Source organism: Genypterus blacodes, unplaced genomic scaffold, assembly GCF_046128005.1.
Source record: "Genypterus blacodes isolate CSIRO-AG114 ecotype Tasmania unplaced genomic scaffold, CSIRO-AGI_Gbla_v1 ptg000011l_1, whole genome shotgun sequence".
Lineage (NCBI taxonomy): Eukaryota > Metazoa > Chordata > Actinopteri > Ophidiiformes > Ophidiidae > Genypterus > Genypterus blacodes.
In genome coordinates this window covers 876,541-896,465 of record NW_027466825.1, presented here as the reverse complement: position 1 = coordinate 896,465, position 19,925 = coordinate 876,541, and the positions used below count along the sequence as shown (strand labels likewise).

General features: G+C 47.2%; 1 protein-coding gene across 4 annotated transcripts in view; it reads right to left on the bottom strand.

Annotated features, from left to right (window-relative positions):
- arap2 (ArfGAP with RhoGAP domain, ankyrin repeat and PH domain 2) overlaps positions 1-19,925 on the bottom strand; it is a 75,353-nt gene that overhangs the window by 21,595 nt on the left and 33,833 nt on the right. For all 4 annotated transcript variants that reach the window (XR_012964578.1, XM_076159978.1, XM_076159971.1 and 1 more), the window contains 5 exons: positions 16,939-17,113; positions 11,375-11,488; positions 5,187-5,331; positions 1,761-1,863; positions 838-1,039 (listed from right to left, as the gene is read on the bottom strand). Coding sequence is in view for 3 of the 4 variants with exons in the window: in XM_076159978.1 (XP_076016093.1) it covers positions 838-1,039; positions 1,761-1,863; positions 5,187-5,331; positions 11,375-11,488; positions 16,939-17,113 (739 nt within the window). In the remaining variant the exon portion in view is untranslated. The remainder of the gene's footprint in view (positions 1-837; positions 1,040-1,760; positions 1,864-5,186; positions 5,332-11,374; positions 11,489-16,938; positions 17,114-19,925) is intronic.

Here is a 19,925-nt window from a genome sequence, read left to right as displayed (position 1 = left end):
GAGCGGGGGGCGAGAAAGCATGGGATTTTTTTTTAAAATGAGCACCACCGCAGTTCCTTATCCTGCCCCCGGGGGGGGGGGAGATGGGGAAGCACTTTGCATGATGTCATCCAGTTAGGAATAGAGACATCCACTGATCCCAGCTTTTCCAAAACATGTAGCGTTTTCCAGATGCTGTCCTCTAGATTAATGGAATTTGCTTGTAATGTGGAAATGTGAAGAATTAGTGAGGAGTGTGGAAATCTGGGAATAATTCGGTTTGGTGAGAAGAACAAACCTCAGCTATGACACAATGAAACCAACTCCAAAATGATGTCACTTATTATAACATCTCTGATCAACATTTACTTTACCGCTCACCTAAAGCGGCATTAAGCAATAACGTCATCTGCTCTCCATCTTTTAAGTGGAGAACATCTCCTCCTCCTCCGCCGCTGCCTCGTCCTCCTCAAAGCCCGATCTCATAATGGGCGATCAGGCGAGCCAATTAGAGCAAAGCTCCGACAGAAAAGTGTAATGGTGCGAGAAGCTGAAATGACTTGCAACACTGGTCGTTTGCACGCATCATCCGCCATCATTAAGTCGTGGAGGAAATGCAAGGAGCTGTGTGTGTGTGTGTGTGTGTGTGTGTGTGTGTGTGTGTGATTGGTAGTTTCTTTTGGAATTACAGAACTATTGGGAGAGATTTTTTAAGGCAAAGATCTCAGGAAACCCATTCAATTACTGCAGTTAAACCTTTCACCCGTGCACAGATTTAGTTGTCATGTTGTCTTTGCTGGTCCAAAGTGAAGGAAGCAGAGGTGTTTACACGCAGAAATAAGAGCAGAAATATCTCACTGAGCTCCTGTAGCTGTTTGAGCTGGACCGTCTCCTCTGTTCCGTCCTCCTCGCCCGCCGCGCTGAAGTGCAACACCGAGCCCTCCAGCATAAACCAGCCCGACCTCCAGTGGTACAGGTCGAAACCCTCTTTGTAGTGAAGCCTGCCAATCAGCTCGCTGTCTCTCCGCACCAGGCCCTCCGCTTTGGACGGGACGAAGCACTGCCGAGCCAGACAGAGTGAGAGAGTGAGAGAGTGAGAGAGAGAGAGAGGGATGAAGCGGGAGTTGGCTTTTGGTATTGACTTTCACAACTTTGCGATGGGAAAACTTTTTTCCGCCGTCTGGTGTCACCGCGGGTGCGACGCGGAAACACAACAGGTGCAGCCTTCGCCGTCGCCGAGAGATAAACCTTGACTCCGCCGCTGCTCCTCGCCTGAATTATTCTCGGAGTAAATTTGCCTCCCTCCCGCTCTGCCAGGGCCATTGTTCTGCGATTCAAATTGAAATACGGAGGTGTGCGAGGCCTATGGTACAGATGGAGAGACATATGGACTAATGCAGCTATACCTCCCACTATCTATGACTGGGCTGCCCGGGATTACAGAGATAAAACAGGGAATAGGGGACGTGTTTATGTGGGATGTTATTACAAGATCCTGTCAGCGTGTGGGGGAAAGAGATAGCAAGACCACTTGTCTTATTGAAAGGAGCGGAAACAGCATGGGGCTGTCTAAGGACAGTGTGTGTGTGCGTGCATGCTTGTGTGTGTGTGTGTGTCTGTGTGTGTGTTGCCAAGAAGTATATGAAAAGGAATTAAACGGATCTGCAGGCTTTTCTGTGGCACTCACGGTCACACAGTTTGTTCTTTGTAACTCGAGTGAGAAACAAACTTATAATGGTGGTAAAGGCATGTGTGTGTGTGAGTGTGTGTGTGTGCGACACCTTTGTTAGAGCCTGGATCCAGTCATGCTGCGTTTCTGGCGTTTCAGCACCGACGATCAGCACCTTCTCTGTCTGCAGGTAGAGCTCGGCGGTGAGCACAGCCCTGCAAGACACGCACGACACACACGAGATGGGGAAATGTCACCACAAACACACACACACACGCTGCACACAAAGACACACACACAACGGGATGAACCTTTTGAGAAGTGCTTTGAATCGTACATATGTTCTCGACAGGATGATTTAAAAATGTATGTGGATGTGAGTTTGCATGCAAATGAAAGAGGTGCACGCACGCACACACACACACAAATTCTCTCTCTCTCTCTCTCTCACACACACTCTCTCACACACACACAAACCCACACCAAGGCAAAACCCTAGCTGTCAGAAGCAAAAAGGCAGCTATTAATCTTCGTTGGTCCTTCTCCTGTCCTGTCCTGTCTTCTCTCTCTCTACTCTCTCTCTCTCTCTCTCTCTCTGCAGGTCAGAGTATCACCGTCTTAATGGTTTCAACACACTGCCAAGCAACCGCTCTGTCTTCTGGCGCCACACCGCAGCGGGTTGGGGGATGGGGGAGGGGGGGGAGGCTCTAAGTGCCACGGCAACGGGTGTTTAAGGTGGCGTGTCACGGGAGGGGGGGGGGGGGGGGGTCAGGCTGGCGTCTCCAGTCGCTCTCTTCTCATGCGCGTCGTTGGAACATGGCGGGACACGAGTGTTTGTGTGCCCTCGTCTGACCCCACCGCCCATGCACACACACACATATTCACACACACTCCCCTGACCCCCTCCCTCACTTGTAGGTGTAGGGGTGCTTGTTCAGGAGGGGGGAAGGATTCCACTAATTGCGCAGCGGTTCTCAAACTGTGCCACGCCTACCACCACTGGTACCGAGCCGTTCGATGCCTGACGTCTGATGTTTCGGGGCAACTTGGAAGTTTGGAAACCCCTCACCCCGTGTGATTCGTCAGCGTTTCATTAATCAGGTGTGGTGAAAGTCTGGGGATCATTTCCACGGTGGACGTTTCACTCTTTTCATATTAGCTTGATGAATGAGGGCCATTACATGTTGGCCGCAGGTCTCCCCTGTCCCCCCTCCCCTCCCCTCCCCCAGTGGTTGCTCCATGTTTTGTATAATCTTAAACTTTACATCCCGTGCAGCCTGACCTCTGGATTCCGAGTCGGTCAAGTAAAACAGCTCGACACACCAGTGAAGTGAAGGCTTGTTTTGTATTACGCTGATGAGCAAATGATGAAACCGGCAAACTCATCTCCGACTATGACAAAAGTGTGACTAATGGTGTGAAACAGGTTCAATACAGTTGAATACAGTCACGAGCCATGAAGTAAATATCCATTTAAACGCTATAACTCCAATAAAATCACGTCAAAATAGTAATTTAATACGTTAGAGGTCCCTAGATTAATATTACAAATGTCTCATAATGATGTCTCAAATGTGTGACGATGATATAAGTCCTCTGCAAGCCAACAGTTTAATATGAGGTAAAAACTAAACCAAGAATGGAACGACATTCATAACTTTCTGTTTAAACACAGACGAGGTAATGCTTGGGATCTGAGGTGAGACGCTTTGCACGTCTTCACCCTCCGTCCTTCTGGAAGCCTTCACACCTAAGACCTCTGCGTTGCCGTCTTGGCGAGAAAGGCAACGAGAAGTGTGTAAAACAAAAACAAAAATCAGTCAAAAGGGCAACAAAAGCAGAAAGTAAACTGGTAGAAACCTGTTCTTCAGTTCCTCTGGTGCAGTTTGAGGTCAGAGCTGACTTAAACGTATTCTTGTCGGAAAAACAGACGGTCAAGAAAAGTCCCCAACTTATCACCGCCCAACACACTTCTCTCTCGCATTAATTCCTAAGAAGTGGGTTTGTAATATTCATACAACTCTTAGCAAAGCGCGGCGGCTCGTCCTCTGCCACGCTTGGAAATCACCCGAGCGCCCGCGTTTTTAATGGAAGCGACACCTGCGGCCCTCCTGTCACACGCCGATACGGCTGCCGGGTTGGAAGCATGCGGCGGGTATCGTCGTCGTCTTCTTCTTCTTCTTCTTCTTCCCACGCGGAGCTTTAATATTCATGAGGCGGGAGACGGTCCAGAGGTGAGGCGAGCATGCTGGGAAACGTGGCGGCGGAGGAGGAAGTGAGGGAGAGAGTTTAATCTAGTGAAACTCCCAGCTGGTATAATGGGAGGATATTAGCAGCAGAGGAATAACAGAGCTGACATGTAACTGGGATTTACTGCTGTCGTTAGCGTAACCTGCCACGCGCTCGTCTGTGTGTACGCTTGTGTGTGTGTGTGTGTCCGTCTCATTAAGAGGTCACAGTTTTAACTTGCCATATGTGTTTCTAACTAACATTTACAAATAAAAGCATTGCTCCCTCTTCATAACATCTGCTGCCGTCACAAAGGACCTGGTTTATGCTCCAACCATAATCCATTATCTGCATCATACACACACACAAACACACAGACATGATGCAGGGTCCGGCGGGATCCGACAGAGAGCGAACAGGAACAGACAGAGGCACCATTTCCTCTTTGCTGCACTTTCCCAAAGGAATAAAGCCGGTTTGTTATCGGAGCAACTTTTTTAACTGAATCATAATCTGACAAAGTGATTGGGGAGAGGGATCTGTGTGTGTGTGTGTGGAACATTAAAGCGGCGCCGCTCACCTGCATCTCCGCAGGAAAGAGAGGAAATATGGCGCTCGTAAAGCCCTGATAGGCTGCGTTAAAGTGAATAATGCTCAAGTTAAGATTATGCTAATGAGACATAGGAGGGTGGAGAGTAACAGCAGTGTGTGTGTGTGTGTGTGTGTGTGTGTGTGTGTGCTTGCGTGTGTGTTTACAGCCTTAGCCTGAATCTTTCCAATGTAAGACTTACATAGGAGATAAATTGATATTTAGAAAAGTAAATATATAAATCACATAAATGTGCCAGTGTCCGCATGGTGTGTGTGTGTTTTTGCGAGAGTGTGTCCTGAATCCCATATAACACTCGCCTGGAGAATGAGAAATGAAAGTGTGTGTGTGTGTGTGTGTGTGTGTACACGTGTGTGTCTGCACTGTACGTGTATATTGAAATCACTTTGAATATCATAATGAAATAAATTTAAATTCAATTAAAAATGATTAAATAGATTAAAATGATTAAATGAATTTCAATGAAATCAAATTATTAAAAGCTTTAATTAATCCGAATTAAAATTATACAAAATGTAAGTATGAATAATTCACACTTTAGGGTGGGTTTAGATTAATATTATGTGTTAAAATGATTTCAGGGTTGTTGTTAAGTAAAACTAGAGAAACTCCACCTTTTCATGGTTAAACTTAAACATCACATGTAATTACAAACCAGATAACGTGTGTGTGCGTGTGCGTGTGTGTGTGTGTTCATACCCAGCTCCAGTCATGGTCTCCGTGTTGCTGACCGCCAGGCTGACCACCTCGGTGACGTCCACCCTGCCGAGGGCCATTGGGCTTCGCTCGCTCTCATAGTAACTCAGGTAGCCGCCCTCCAGGGTACACCAGCGACGCACCATGTCTATAACACACACACACACACACACACACACACACACACACACACACACACACACACACACACACACACACACACACACACACACACACACACACACACACACACACACACACACACACACACACACACACACACACACACACACACACACACACACACACACACACACACACACACACACACACACACATTACATTACGATCATTTGGCAGACGCTTTTATCCAAAGCGACTTACATTACATTACCACCCTTCGCAGAGGGGGGAGCAATTGAGGGTTCGGTGCCTTGCTCAGGGGCACCTCGGCAGGGGCTCGAACTGGCGACCCTCCGGTTTCCAAGCAGAAGCACTACCCACTGAGCCACTGCCTCCCACACACACACAAAGGAGCACTTTAATCAGAGCACATGAACACACACCTTTTCCACAGCTTTTAAGTGACAACATTGAAGAGTTACATTCTTACATCGTGCAATTAGCTGAAATCTGTCCGCTTTGATCCTAATCCAAACTTCTTTACACAAACCACTTTATAGTCTGGAACAAGACCTCTTCCTCACAAGAGTCCTGGCCAGGTTTTCTGGCGCACACCTGAGTGCGATCACTGTGTATTTGAAAGCACGTTGGGCCTCATCGGGGCAGTAATGGCAAATGCATAACCGACATACTCGAGTACAGAAGCGTCACCATCTTCTATATGATCTACGTCTACACTCGACCTTTAGAACCGCACATCTGCTCACCAATAAATGCAAAGGACAGAAGTGGACCTATTCAGAGCTCAGATTGAGGCACCTTCAGGCGTATTAGTGTGTGGGGTCCCTCGTGCTTGCGTCCGTTACGCACAGTAAGACACCTGGAGCGCCGAGCAGATTTCAATAGTCAAGCGCGGCTCTCTGTAGCGAAGACGCCAGGAAGACACACAACGCTGTCTTTCACGACTGTCTGACTGTGCGCGATTTACATAGCCAATGAGCATGAAGTTCACGAAAACATACAGTGCCTAATTTTGGATTTTCAAAGTCATCGTGCCATCTGCTTTTTTTCCCCTTTTTTTTCTTCTTCTTCTTCTTCTTGTGTTTCGCGGTGAACGCACACAAACAGACCGCACCCCCACCCGCCGCTCACGACTCCACAAAGTTTCAACTGTGCTCGCCTCATGAATATGCTAATGGCGTACGCCTCTGCCAAAGCGCCGTGTGATGTTTCTGAGGGAACAGATATAGTTCCAATAAAAAAAGAAGTGTCTACAACTGGCGGGTTAAAAGCAAAAGGATGTGATAAGCGCAGGAGAGGAGGATGTCAGTTTCGCTCTATTCACCCTTTTTCTTTGTCTTTCCCAACCAAAACCAAAAAAAACAATTTGGACAACAATCTGTAAACAGCTTTACAGCGGCGCCGCCACTAATTTCGACTTACTTACTTTGGCATTTTAGAATATACGACTCTTCTGACCCCCTCTCCCAGAAAAATAAATCTCCCAGCAGGCGAGGAATCATCATCCTTAACTCATCGCCCATGCATGTGGCAGCTTCACAAGCGTGCGCGTGTGTGTGTGTGTGTGTGTGTGTGTATGTGCGACAGACAAAGAGGGCTGGTATTTAAAGTCATTACCAGTCCAGACTATCTGACAGCACACACAGTTGGCTTGGAGATGGAGAGGAGATTGTAAAGCACTTTGCATGAGACGCAATTGCCAAGATTCAGCAGAAAATGTCATGTCCGTCACTTTTGTGTATAATTTTGTCCTCCTTTCTCCCATATCCTCCCTCTAATAGGGTAATAACCAAATAGTTTCAGTTGTACCGTGCGCGACCCTTCAGCCGTCAACTTTTTAAGAGGTCCATTTGCTTTTATACCTGAAGTCAAGTGCTCATAAGCTGCGGGGAGGCTGTAATGTCATTGATTAGCCTGGTATTCGCCTCTGAAAAAAAAGATTATTAGGGAATTAGGCCATTTACGAACTGTTTTACAACAAATTCCTATTTTCTAGGTTAAGTGCAGAAGCTTGAACTATCATATAAATGGATACTAATGTCCAACTTTCGATTGCGGCAAACTTGGCACCTCTGATAAACTATTCTACTTCCCTGCGAGCAGAGGGAAATGCCTTCTTCTTCCTCATTTTAAAAAGGAGAAAGGCACAAAATCTACCACACAATTCTTTTGGAGAGCCCGAGGTCCCCGGCACCCTGGTTGCACGCTGTGTCGACATATGAAAAGCCTCGCTGCCAGGCCGTCTCGTTTTCTGAGGAATCCTATTACTGTCCGGCTCGCACAGGTACATAATGCCTCGCCATGGTGAGATGGGAGGAAACGGACTGAAAGGGAGTCAAGAAGTGTAAAGAGACTACAAATGTCATTTCACATGCAGAACATGAACCCCCTGGACAACTTATGATCTGCTACTGGGTTGGAAAATACAGTTGAAGACCAAGAAGGTGATGAAGGGTGAAGATAAAGAGGAAGTCGGAAGAGGGGCTGGAAGCAAAGAATATCTTAGCTGCCAATTCAGTGCTGCCATCACATGCAGGATTGCGGTGAAATAGCTGGAATGACTTTTCCTCATTTCAATGTAAGCAGTATTATTCAGCCATGTTGGAATATGTGACACTTCACACTTTAATTCCTAATACAGCCATGAATGGCTTTGAATTCCTTCAACGTATTACAACAGGAAATAGTCTTCATCACCAAACACCAAATCGCAAGCATCCTTCTTTCCTTCTTTGTTTGTGCTTCAGAAGTTCCTTTCGATTTCCTTCAGCGGGTGGAAATACCACGAGCTGCGACACAAACACCGGAGCAATACGAGGAACAATCGCGCTTGATTTACAATCAGGCAGCTGCGTCCATTGCCAGCTGTTCCCCCGCACACAGCCACGGCCCCCGCGGCCCAGCCGTTCACTGCGGGAGTCCGCGAGCAGCCGCCAGAGACGCCGCCGGCGGAAGCCAAACCGCGACACATGCCGCCACCGTCTAAATTGGGCCAATTAGCATGTGTGCCAAGAGTGCTCCCTGTGTAGCGCTTTCACAGAAGAAAGAGCGGCCTGCAAATCTACAATGTGGACTTAGTTCAGGCATTTGGGAGTAAAAACGCTGGAAGTATGCAAGGTGAGCAGGTTTATGAGGAGACGCAAGTCATCAAAGTACAAATGAAATCATCTTATTCTCCATTTATAGTTCACAGTTTGGATTCTTTATTGCAGTTCACCCGGCGTCACCCTAAACATTTTATCATCACCCATCTCAGGCTGCACTGAAACAGCTGGCTGAGCCTCTCTCCACAGACTCACCCCTCCCCCAGCCCCCACACACCCCCACCCCCTCCCTCCCTCCCCTACGCCAATCTTCCTCCAATCTCTCCCACGGACTAAAATATCTGTGATGAAGACATCTGCTGGACAGCCTGTCAGAAGGGCTGGAAATGGAAATCGAGAAACTGAAGGGATCTGAACGATCCGTCTGTGCCAGAATTACAGCCCACTTCATTACAGCGAGGAACGGACAGATATGGCATTAGATAAAGAAAAACACAATCCGCAGTGGATCTCTGCGCTCGGCTACACTGGCAACTGCTGCTTTCATTTAGTCGAGCAAAAGCAAAATAACAGATACTTAAAAAAAAGCATATTGGACGGTTCAAATCAAGCATCGGAATGAAAGTACTGCTTAGAAATTGCGAGATTTAAGCCTTGGTGGAAAAGGAATAAAGGAATAACGACAAAAAACAATACACACGTTTTTCTTTGTTATCAACACTTTGACCCATGCTTTGTATTTGTAATTGGTTTGTTCATTCCTTTATAAAGCGCTCTCTCTCTCCATCGCTCTCTCTCTCCCTCCCTCCCTCCCTCAGCAGTTGTTTGACTTTGTGTTGCAGGGAGGAGCAGAGCGCGGCTGATGAGGAAAAGACAAAACTAATCAGAAATTAGGGAGGCCATTTCCCTGCTGCCACTCACCATTTCCGAGAAGTAACTGCCTACTGTCCCTCAGTGGGGACTAACACAAGCACCGCGCGTACACACTCCCCCCCCCCCCCCGCCGCATGTACACACTCTCTTAATGTGCGAGTAGCATGAGTCACTGTCGTGATGGGTCGTTTAAGGAGACGACTTTGTTTGACGCGGAATCAACTGTGTCAACCGGATACGGAGCGGGGTGCAACAAAAACGACCGACGGCAAATCAAGTAGCGACACACTGGGGAGGAAACAAGCCCGAACTCAATTTATTATCAGAATTTCTCAGCAAAGTCATTTATGGCTTACTATGAATTTAGCTGCCATCAGTGGAAGAACAAAAGCTGGGGGGAAAAAAAGCCAGATTTGAAGGCGCAGTGCTTTTATTAAGCTCTAAACTCAGCCTATGAATTATTAAGCTGGGGTGTATCTATAGACCATCAAACCATTAGGCTGGCAGCAAGACGCCTTCAGGAGTACCTTCAGAAATACCCCGTCCCCTCATACTCGCAGTGCTTCTTCGTGACTGAAGACGTTGGAATGCAGAACCTAAACCCAGCCCGTCTGAATTTTTCATTAGACGCAGCTTCAGTTAAAGTGCCATTAAAAAGCAACAGCCAAACTTGTAAGTCTCGCCAGAAACAGAGGGAATAACAAAGGGATGTACAGGGCCAAATATCACCTCTATAACATGGTCCTGTACAGGCAAGGTAAAGGCTTAACAACGATTCTACGCTGCCGCTAACGAACAGCGCACTTAAAAATATAATAACTAATATTTGAAAAACAAAATCAATGAGAAACATTTTCATAATGGTTTGCGAGGCACGGATGCTGGATTACAGAGACTGATACTTACACTATGTAAACGCCCACACAAACGTCTCATAACGCCGCCTACGCACGTTTGTTTGACGAGACGGAGAAAGCACAACAGCAGCTAGAGCGTCAACCAACTCAAGATGCAATACAAGATGTTTGGTCTGATCAATTTACCGCCTTGACGGGATCTTTCCATGTGGTATTACTTATCTTATGTATTGTTCTTACGTGATTTGATTGCATTGGGTATACTTGTATCTGTAAAGCTCTTGGTACATGGTTTAGAAATATAATAAGCATCATTTTAACATGTACTGATATTTGACAGTGAATGTATCAAACAATGATGTCAGCTAATACAGATTTGTGTGTTTAAAAAAAGTTCAAATACAAGAAAGAAAGCCAAAAGGTTCAATCGCTTGCTTTCTGCCATTAGTTTGTGTTATAGTCCGTAAATGTGCGATTGTGATCAGTCAGATAGTAATTGTTGTACATTTCCGCTCCATCTCTCTAAAGGTTCCATTTTCCAGACCTCATCCCTGTTTATTAGCTGTGTGTGTGTGAGTGTGAGTGTGTGTCACACAGCTGAGATGGAGATGAATGCCTTGCTCAAGCTGTAGGAGGCTCGGCTCACTCATGTGCAAGGTAGCCACATGCTCTCGCCTCCCCCACCTCCTCCGCCCTGTCTATCTCTTTCTGTCTGTCTCTCCTTCTCCCTCTCTCTCTCTCTCATCCCCCTTCGCACTCCTTCACCTCCCCCTTCACCTCCTCTCCCCAGGGCCCGCAGCAAAAGCCGGCTCTCTCTCCTAATTACCCACAGGTCCCAGAAACACTCCAGCTGTGAGGAGAAGTGGGACCGTTCCGGGGCAGGAGGTGCAGGAGCAGCGGAGGAGTGTAGGAGGGGAATGGAGGCTGATTTAAAGTTTTTAACAGCCTTGGAAGACAAAGAAAACCTAAAGTATTCCTAAAGTTTTGGAGGCAGCGCCATCTCTTGGGTAGATGCATGATGTCATCGAGGAACATGCATCTATCCGACAATCCTCAGAGGAGCGAGCCAATGAATTTGAAAGACATATTTATCGATGATTACGCCTGGACTGTTTGGTACGCAGATTACACGATTGGCAGGTTGACAACTGACAGTCCTGACACTGATTGATCGATTGATCGGCGTTTCACCGGAGCGGACCTCTGCTCTGACACTGATGGATTTAGTCTCGCTTGGCCGGAGGTTTTCGTTTAAGCTAACGTGTACACTCGCCTTCTCTTCCGCGACGGTCCGCTGTCTTTGCGGAGACGTAGAGGAAGCCGTCCATGAAGAGAGGAGCGTCGGCGGGGGAGATGTTCTCCGACCCCTGGTCCAGCCTGGGGAAGTCTGCAGAGGAAGACAGAGGGCATGAGAGAACAGCAGCTACAGTGAAGATAAGAAGAAAAGTCAAACAAAGCCTGAAGTAGTAAGAAAATCTGTATTTCTTTAGGTTTTCTTCTGTATTCCATGTAACAATTACACTTTGATTTCAAAAAGAAAGCAGCCACACACACATACACAAACTGATCTCTTTATGTGAAATGAATGCGGTTACAACAAAAACACGCCGAGTTTTGTTACAAATCATTGCATTCAGAAAATCCTGGAATGCAGTTTGTGCAATTTCCGCGTCGAGGGAGAAACAATGTGGCGTTGTGATGAATGCGCCCGTGCCGACTACCTTTCCCACACGGCGGAGCAAGGTGACCTGGAAGATGTGATGCATGCTGGGATATGATCAAGGGAGCAGCAGCGCCGGTGGTGCTGCGTTTGAGAGTTCAGTGTGTGTGTTTGTGTCTGTGTGTGTGTGTGTGTGTGTGTGTGAAGTCGTGATGTGTCAAGCTACAATACGTCTTGTGGAAAGTAAGGAGTTTTTGGAAAAGCTATATTGTTTATAAAAGCAGTTGAGTGAGTAGTTTAGCTTTTTGGAAAAGCGAATCCCCATCTCTGGCCCTGACCTTTGACCCCTTGCAGCAGACTAATCACATAACAACCCAACTAAACTAGTAATTTAGTGAAGTTTTAGGAAATTGAGTCAAACTTCTTGCTTCTTTTGAAAAAGACGCAACTTCTTCATCCTTGCGTTCTCTTTGCAACTCGCCCTATTAAAATTCTCGCTCATTCCTCCCTCTTTTCTCCTAAACTCCCTCTGCTCTCTCGCTTTAAGCCCCCCCCCCCCTTCCCCCTCCAACATACAACCTTATCATCCCTCAAATTCAATTAGCGTCAAATTCCGAGGTTCAATTTTCTTGCCGGCGCCCGGGCAATATCGAGGAGATTCCTATCTCCGGCACCTCCAGCTCTCTCATCAACCAAGGTAAAATGAATGTAATTGAAAACGCTTTTAATTGAAGCGACGTTTCCCGAGCCCACGCCGACTTTTCACCTCGGCACGGCGTATCACGCTGTGGAAAGAGAAACAATCAGTTCATTTAACAAAAACAGCTTTTTTTTCTCCGCTCCTTGTATGAATTTGTCAAGTCAAACTCATTAATTACAATCATGCGCTGGCTAATAATCTTCAAATTACAACTAATGCCTCGCCAATAAATGGATGTGTTATTCTGAGAATGAAAGAAAATGAACGTCGTTCAGAAGTAGGCACAGAAATGAAATATGGAATTAAATGCGCAATATGACAAATTGAATGCAGCGGCTCTTTAGACACGAGGGCTACTATTAAAAAGCACCATTGCCGAGAAAATGACTACGTTTGCCCGGATGGATCTGTCAGTTTAATTGACGACGGATTTATAAAGCTTTGAAATCACATCTTGTTTCACCCGGCTACGACGTGACAGCTCTGCCAGATACTCCAAATAAATAAAATCTGTATCTGATAATTATAATCTTGACATCGTCCAGACAAATGTGCCATCGTCCTTGATCCATAAGCTACGGGATCATATCTGAGGCGGCGGCGGTTAATGTACGGCAGCCATTTGTAAGGAGCGCGATGCGTTTGCGATGCGGTGCCGGAAAATGGGAGCGCGGGGCCAATCAGGAGCACGGGTGACATAAAGCCCGGGTTGATTTACTTTGCAACATCTGTAATCCAGCTTTGAACGCCAACGTGGAGGACGTGCCTGCCAATAGCGCCGTCGTAAATACATGGAAAGTGACATAGGATTTAATCAGCAAACGGCAGGGGAAGGGAGTCTCTCGGCCACACACACACACACACACACATCCGTGCACTCAGGGTGAGAGAATGTAAATACGCCAGTGGGTTCAGTTGTGACACTCGTAACAAGACTCTCTCTGTGAGCCTTCTAAACAGTCCCCAGGGGCCCCTAAAGCTGGACTCTGTTAAGATGGGACTGCGGTGTCTGCGGGGGCGGCGGCAGAGAAGTCTGGCCTGTGCTGATTGGCTCGGTCCCCTGTGACGGACGGTGACATGACAGAGTGCTCAATTAGCCATCTGGTCGTCCGCGGCAAATGGTCGCAAAGCGGCGGACAGTGGGACGATTGGGGGCGCTAGGTTGCATACGGGACACAAAATATAGCTGCGTGGACGCATCGGGGAAGCAGCTGCAGCCTGTTGATGAAGAGTTTTCGCCACAGAAACAAAACTGTCCGATATGCTCATTTTAGCCAATAAGAGAACTTAAAGTGATCCACACACTGGCACAGCTTGCGACCTCCTGACCTCCCCACGTCTGTGTACACTTTTGTACTGCAACATCCTCCCTGCAAAGTTGAAATGGGCTATCTGACTTAGTGTGTGTGTGTGTGTGTGTGTGTGTGTGTGTGTGTGTGTGTGTGTGTGTGTTCATCTTTTTATTATGCACACAAAAAGCCTGCCGAATGAATTTTTAATGCGCCGCGAGATTCAGAGATGGGATGCGTAGGGGATGCTGGGGTGGTAACAATAAAACTCCTTTGCCTCCAAATCCGCAGTGTGTCATTTAAGATGAAGCAAAAATGATGTCGACGGCGAGCGGCATCGCTGTTTAGCTGGGTTTTACAGTACAGCGCTCTCCTGGGTGGAGTGAACCGCCGCCATAAAACACAATTTACATGTTTACATAGCTCTGTTTACAAGCAAGGCATTAGCTGATGCTCTTATCCGGAGATTTACGGAGCCGGCGGAGTTTCGGAAGTGTTTTTGGTTTGGCTGCAGGACACATTAGAGGTTGAGTGCAGAGACAAACACGGCGACCTCATCGTTACCTCTGGCCGGCCCCCGTGACACGGTCATGATAGAGAGAGGAGACTACGGATTGAATGCGTCATCGATCTGTGACAGAGGCTGCAGTTAAGTATCCGGATACATCATCCTGACTTGTTGTTGATGGAGCAGCTTCATGAGCTGATGGTGTGTGTTAGGAGGCGCAGCAGCAGTAGTCTGGCATCATTTTCGCACCATTTTGGTTGACATTGCTGACAGGCAGGAGACGGGATGGTGAACACATTCTACCTTGGCCATGTGTGCTCCTTTTATGCGGTAATTGAGCGCTACCGTATGAAAATAACAATGATTTACAAGCACGCACACACATACACACACACACACATGCACACAGCTTGCTTGCCTGCTTGTAAAATCAATAAACACACACTTGTGGTTAGCGATTCCACGATAACAAGCATGTGTTATCCTGTAGCTGTTAAGGGGAACCACAAAGTTGACTAGTAGTATGTAAGTACGGAAGATCTCTCGTATTTGAAAATATGCTTGGTTCAGTCTTCAAGACAAAACACCAACAATGCAGATTTCTGTTGGCCAATTTATATTTACGTGACACATTTAGCCTCCCGGGTGAGGACGTGGGGAATATATCAGGCATAAAAAATTACTGAAGGGCCTAAAAATACAGGGAGGAACCACCAGAGTGGAAGCCTGTGACTGTAAGGGATGGAGGCCATCACTGAAGCTGCCCTCAGGGGTTCCCAAACTGCGGGGAGATGCCGCCTCTGAGAACCGCCACGGTCTCTTTTAATGGACTCCGGGGTCGGGGATATGTAAATGAACGTGCTCCTACGGTATCCCAGGGTGCTTAGGGGCGAGCAGGTGTGGGCGGGAGAATGAGATCCGCCGAGGCTGTCGCACACACACAGACACACACATGCGAGGAGAGCAGGAAGGAGCTAATGAAGTGGCAATGCTCTGTCATCAGGACACAGTGGTTAACCTAATGCCGGTGCAGTGGAGCTACAAATGAGCCACAGCGGAGGGACGGGGGGACTGCAGAGGGGACGGAGGGAGAGACGCGGGAGGGGCTGACGGCTTTGTTTCAGAGGGGGAGGCGGAGTTTAATATATATCGCCGCACTTTAGAGCTGCTCCAATTTAAGACTTCACTCGTTAAGAGCTGGGATCGTTCGGGGGGCCGTCTGAGGAGTGAGGCGGACGGTGCATCTCAGCCTCCTGCCGGGTAGGACGGAGGATTTTTGAGCGAGGTGAGCGTTTACAGCCAATGAGCTCATTCCGTCCGGTACGTGTGCTTTACCTTCGTTTGTGCGACAATGGAGGGAAACTGCTACAGGGCAGAATAAACACCAAACACCAATGGAAAACAAGTCCTAACTACACAAAGTAACTTTACTGAAGTGTTTCCTTTTTTCTGCTACTTCCTCCTTTGACTGCACGACATTACAGGGGCATTGCCTATGATTACGACTTATTTTCTCCCGCCAACAGTAAAAGGATCCTATAGCGTCAGACTTTCAATTATTTCACACTTGTACCTCAGCTGAGTAGAGTGCGGCTGTGCGTACATGCTGCACTCTCGCCCAAGCAAGTAATTTCCGCCTCCCATTTGGTTCCCGCAGCTCCTCAGAATATCTAAGAAAGTTTAGCGTATAATTGCGCACCATAAACACGGTGCAAACCTGGAATGATGGGAAACTTCTGAGGCTGCACGTCATCACATCTGAGCCACCCGGGGAGTAATGCTGCAGGGTCATTTTCCCCAATAGCAGCATCTACTTCCAAGCTGTGCCTATTGTTGTCCCAGAGGCAAAAATTACCTCCGCAGCAAAGCACATGGTTGGATTCTTAGCAACACCACTGTGTCATTCATCAGGTTGGCCGGACGACGAGCGTAACGGAAAGGTCCTTCCTTGCAGGGTCCAGATTTGATGATTTGCTAAAAAACACAATTTCCTTCGAGCCGCACATTTTAGACAGCACACCAACGTCTTCCAGCAGCGCCTCCAAGTAATGCCGATCACCATGGTGACCAGGTGACCCCATGTTCGCAATTAGGAGTCCCTAACAGGCTGGGGGATGCAGAGCATACATTATGTAAAGCACAGTCCCTGCGAACGTCTTTGCAGACCTCAGCCTCTCTGGCTCCTATTTTTTTAAATGTAATACATTATTATCACCGGCGTGGAACACACCCGTTACAGGGGGAGAATAGGCAAATAACACCGCCGCCACATCTGCCTTCCTGAAGTGGCAAGAGACATGCAGAAAGTGAGAGGAAATTGCCTGGCTTCAAATCTGTGTGTTGTTCTACCCTCATTTCCAATTCATGGCTGGCAAGGAACTAAAAGAAAGCTTTTATGAACGTGGCGGCCCAGCAGCGGGTGTAAGTTCTAAACATGATTTGCTTGTTAAGGCATAAAGGCAACGAGACGAATATACGTGGCGCCAACAGTTGTAAAATCCCCCAAAACACACACCTAGTTTAAAAGGCCTCTCCCATGGATTTACGCGAGAGTGTGTGTGTGTGTTCCAGCACCCTGCCTGCCTCGCCACGTCCTAAATTCAAGTAGTTAAATTAAGAAAATGACGTATAAAACAAAGGCGTCTTTCTCTCGGCTTTGTTCCACGTCTCTTTCTCTTACCGGAGAGTTTGTTGTGGTGGAGGAACTCCATCTGTAGCTTCTGCCCCGCCTGCTGCGCCAAGAGGTAGGGGGTGGAGTGATCCGGGTCCCCGGTGGCGCACATCACATCTGCGCCGCTGAAGACCAGCGCCATGGACCGCAGCACGTCGGGCGACACCACAGCTGAACACAGCGCCTACACACACACACACATATAAAACAGGGAGGATATAAGAGGACGCAAGCTTGACTGTTCTGGGTCACCTATGGGTCCCACGAGGTAGAAAGCATTTATAAAATCCCTCATTCCTGGGCGTTTTGGGCTCATGCTCAGGGTGCTGGAGTGAGTTTAGAAGTCTGGAGTTGGAGCTTAAAATTTAAGGCTCATAAATCTTACTTAATGCACATCCACCTGTCCCTTAAAGCTGCGAGTAACTTGAACAAGCAGCTTTTTCTGTAGAATTTGCAGGAATCCTCAGTTCACCCTGATAGGAATCCATAAATTGAGAGCTCAATAGTGCCTCCTACTGGTGAGCATTCCCTGACCTTACTAGGAAGGAACAGGTGTGAATACGAGCGGCGGCTTGGTATCTCTGCTCGCATTTAGATACTGTATTTGTACATTTGTCTGTGTGTGTGTGTGTGTGTGTGTGTGTGTGTGACAGTCTGACGGAGGAGGACACAGTCTATAAAGCAGCAGCAGCAGCAGATACAGTTTAAAAAAAGATTTATCTAAACTTTAATAATCCCTGTGGGGATCGTGAAGTCCCTGATCTGAGTGAGGATGCGTGATATTAAATATGACATAACTGGAATGGTAATGTATGAATAGAATCACAAAAAACAATGAAATCGGCATTGCAAGCGAAATAATCCGGCATAGGGAGGCAGCGTGTGAAATATGTATGAGACGTATAAAAGATATAAAAGGATACGAGCCTGTAATGTTTACAGGATGCAGTCCGGGCCTTCTGTACCTGCATTTTACACGTACATACAGTGCATTTCGATTCTATACATACAGGTCATTCCAGGTTGTTCCAACCACCTCTGAGTGATGGCGAGACGGTTTCGGTTTCTTTAGCGGCGCCGGGGTTGCAGGCGGCGCTTTGTTCAAACGATTCACCCGCTTTGCACCGTGTGAAATTCTCTCTCTTTCCATCAATCCGGGCAATTGATTGTGACTTTGTGTTATGTGTGTTTGTGAGTGTGTGCGCCGACCCACAGCATAGTCGAGTGGCAAGCGGCAGAATTCCAACTGGCGACCTCGCCTTTTCATCCGGGCTCGGGCCCTGGTCGGGTAAGTCAGTCGCCCATCGATCCGCCACGAATGGAGCAGAGGTGTGAAAACGCACACAAACAAAAGCGTCTGTCGATAGAACCTGAGCGCCGGCACAAAAGACACAGTGCTGAGGTAAAGACACCTAGGTGTGCGTGTGTGTGTGTGTGTGTGTGTGTGTGTGTATGTATGTGTGTGTTAGTGTGGGAGCCCAGCGGATCAATTTGCGCGGTTTCTGAGTAAACGGATAAATCTTTACGTGGAAAACGAACAAAGTGAAAACAGAAAAGTGAGAAAAATTAAAGAAACTGAACATTCTCTCTCCATCTTTCTCTCTTTCTCTCTCTCTCTCTCCCTCTCCCTCTGTCCCTCTCAGATTATGGCAAAATAGTCCCAAGTATCCTGGCCTTATTCTGTAGCGTTTCTGGAAATGACCTTCCATGTCACGGCAATTACTGCAGCCACTAGAGGGATCCCTTGTGCGTGTGTGCATGTGTGCACGTATGTGTGTGTGTAATGATATAAGCGCGTCCTTTGACATCTCCCTCTCTAGGTCACGCGGCCTGCCGAGACTCCGCGAAGGTCAGTGAGATATGAGCTTCTAATGGGGAACATGGGATTAAGGGAGAGGAAGGGTGAAAGGGAGGAGAGGGCGATGGAGGAGCGGGAAGCAGGGAATGACTGATTTGAACAGAATTCCGAACGCACAAGCGACATGATGTAAGGAGGAGAGAGGAGGTTTAAAAGGTGATTTATATGGAAGCGCTGGATGGGATTCATGACCCTGGGGCTCATAAAAGCCGTTAAAGTGCCATTGGGAAATTTTAAATAATGCATGAATGTCAATGGGAAAACCGGCAGTATTATACAAAAAAATCCCACAGGTTTTTTCTGTAGCCTTGTTTTTACAAATGTACACTGGTGTTACAGTAAGCAAACGTGACACATGAAACTGGAACAAGGTGTCCGGTGGGATTTTGCTCCGCGTCCTTGTTTGTGTTAAAAGACACTTTTAGAGACATATTTTTAGGATTCCTCCTGAGCTTAAAGGTGCAATCTGTGAAACAAACCTGAATCCAACAGTGTTTCCAATATAACAGGGCCGGAATTCTCAAATTATTCTCAACTCTCAAACTTCCACTTTTGTTGTTATTAAAGTTTCCTGATCATTTCTACTGAGGAATTAGTTGTCAAACAAGAATATTTTTACGTTATTGAGATAAACTCTTTAACTATGAAAAACAACTTTGTGGAACTTTACCTTAGTACAAAACTTATATAATTCCTATTTGTATGCGGATCTCTGCATACACACACGATTTACATTTTTTTTATATACAGTATAAATACAAGATGAATCTAAAACTATCTCGCTCACACACACACACACACACACACACACACACACACACACACACACACACACACACACAGTCCCCTTTTTAGCAGCTACCTCTTCTCATATACACACACTCTACAGCGCTGGAACACACATCTTTACACACACACACACACACACAAGTCTGTGCAATGCCCCAATAAAACCAACCCATGCGTTTCCTAATCCACTTTCCCCACTTTTCTCCTCCTCTCCTGTCCCCCCCCCCCCACACGTCTCCGTCCCGTCTTGTCGTCCCTCACTTTCTCGTCGACAAAACAATGCTGGAGAGAGACGGGCGATGTGCGTGAGCGCTGACGCAGGCAGAAACTGGGGTGGTTGTGGAGCTTT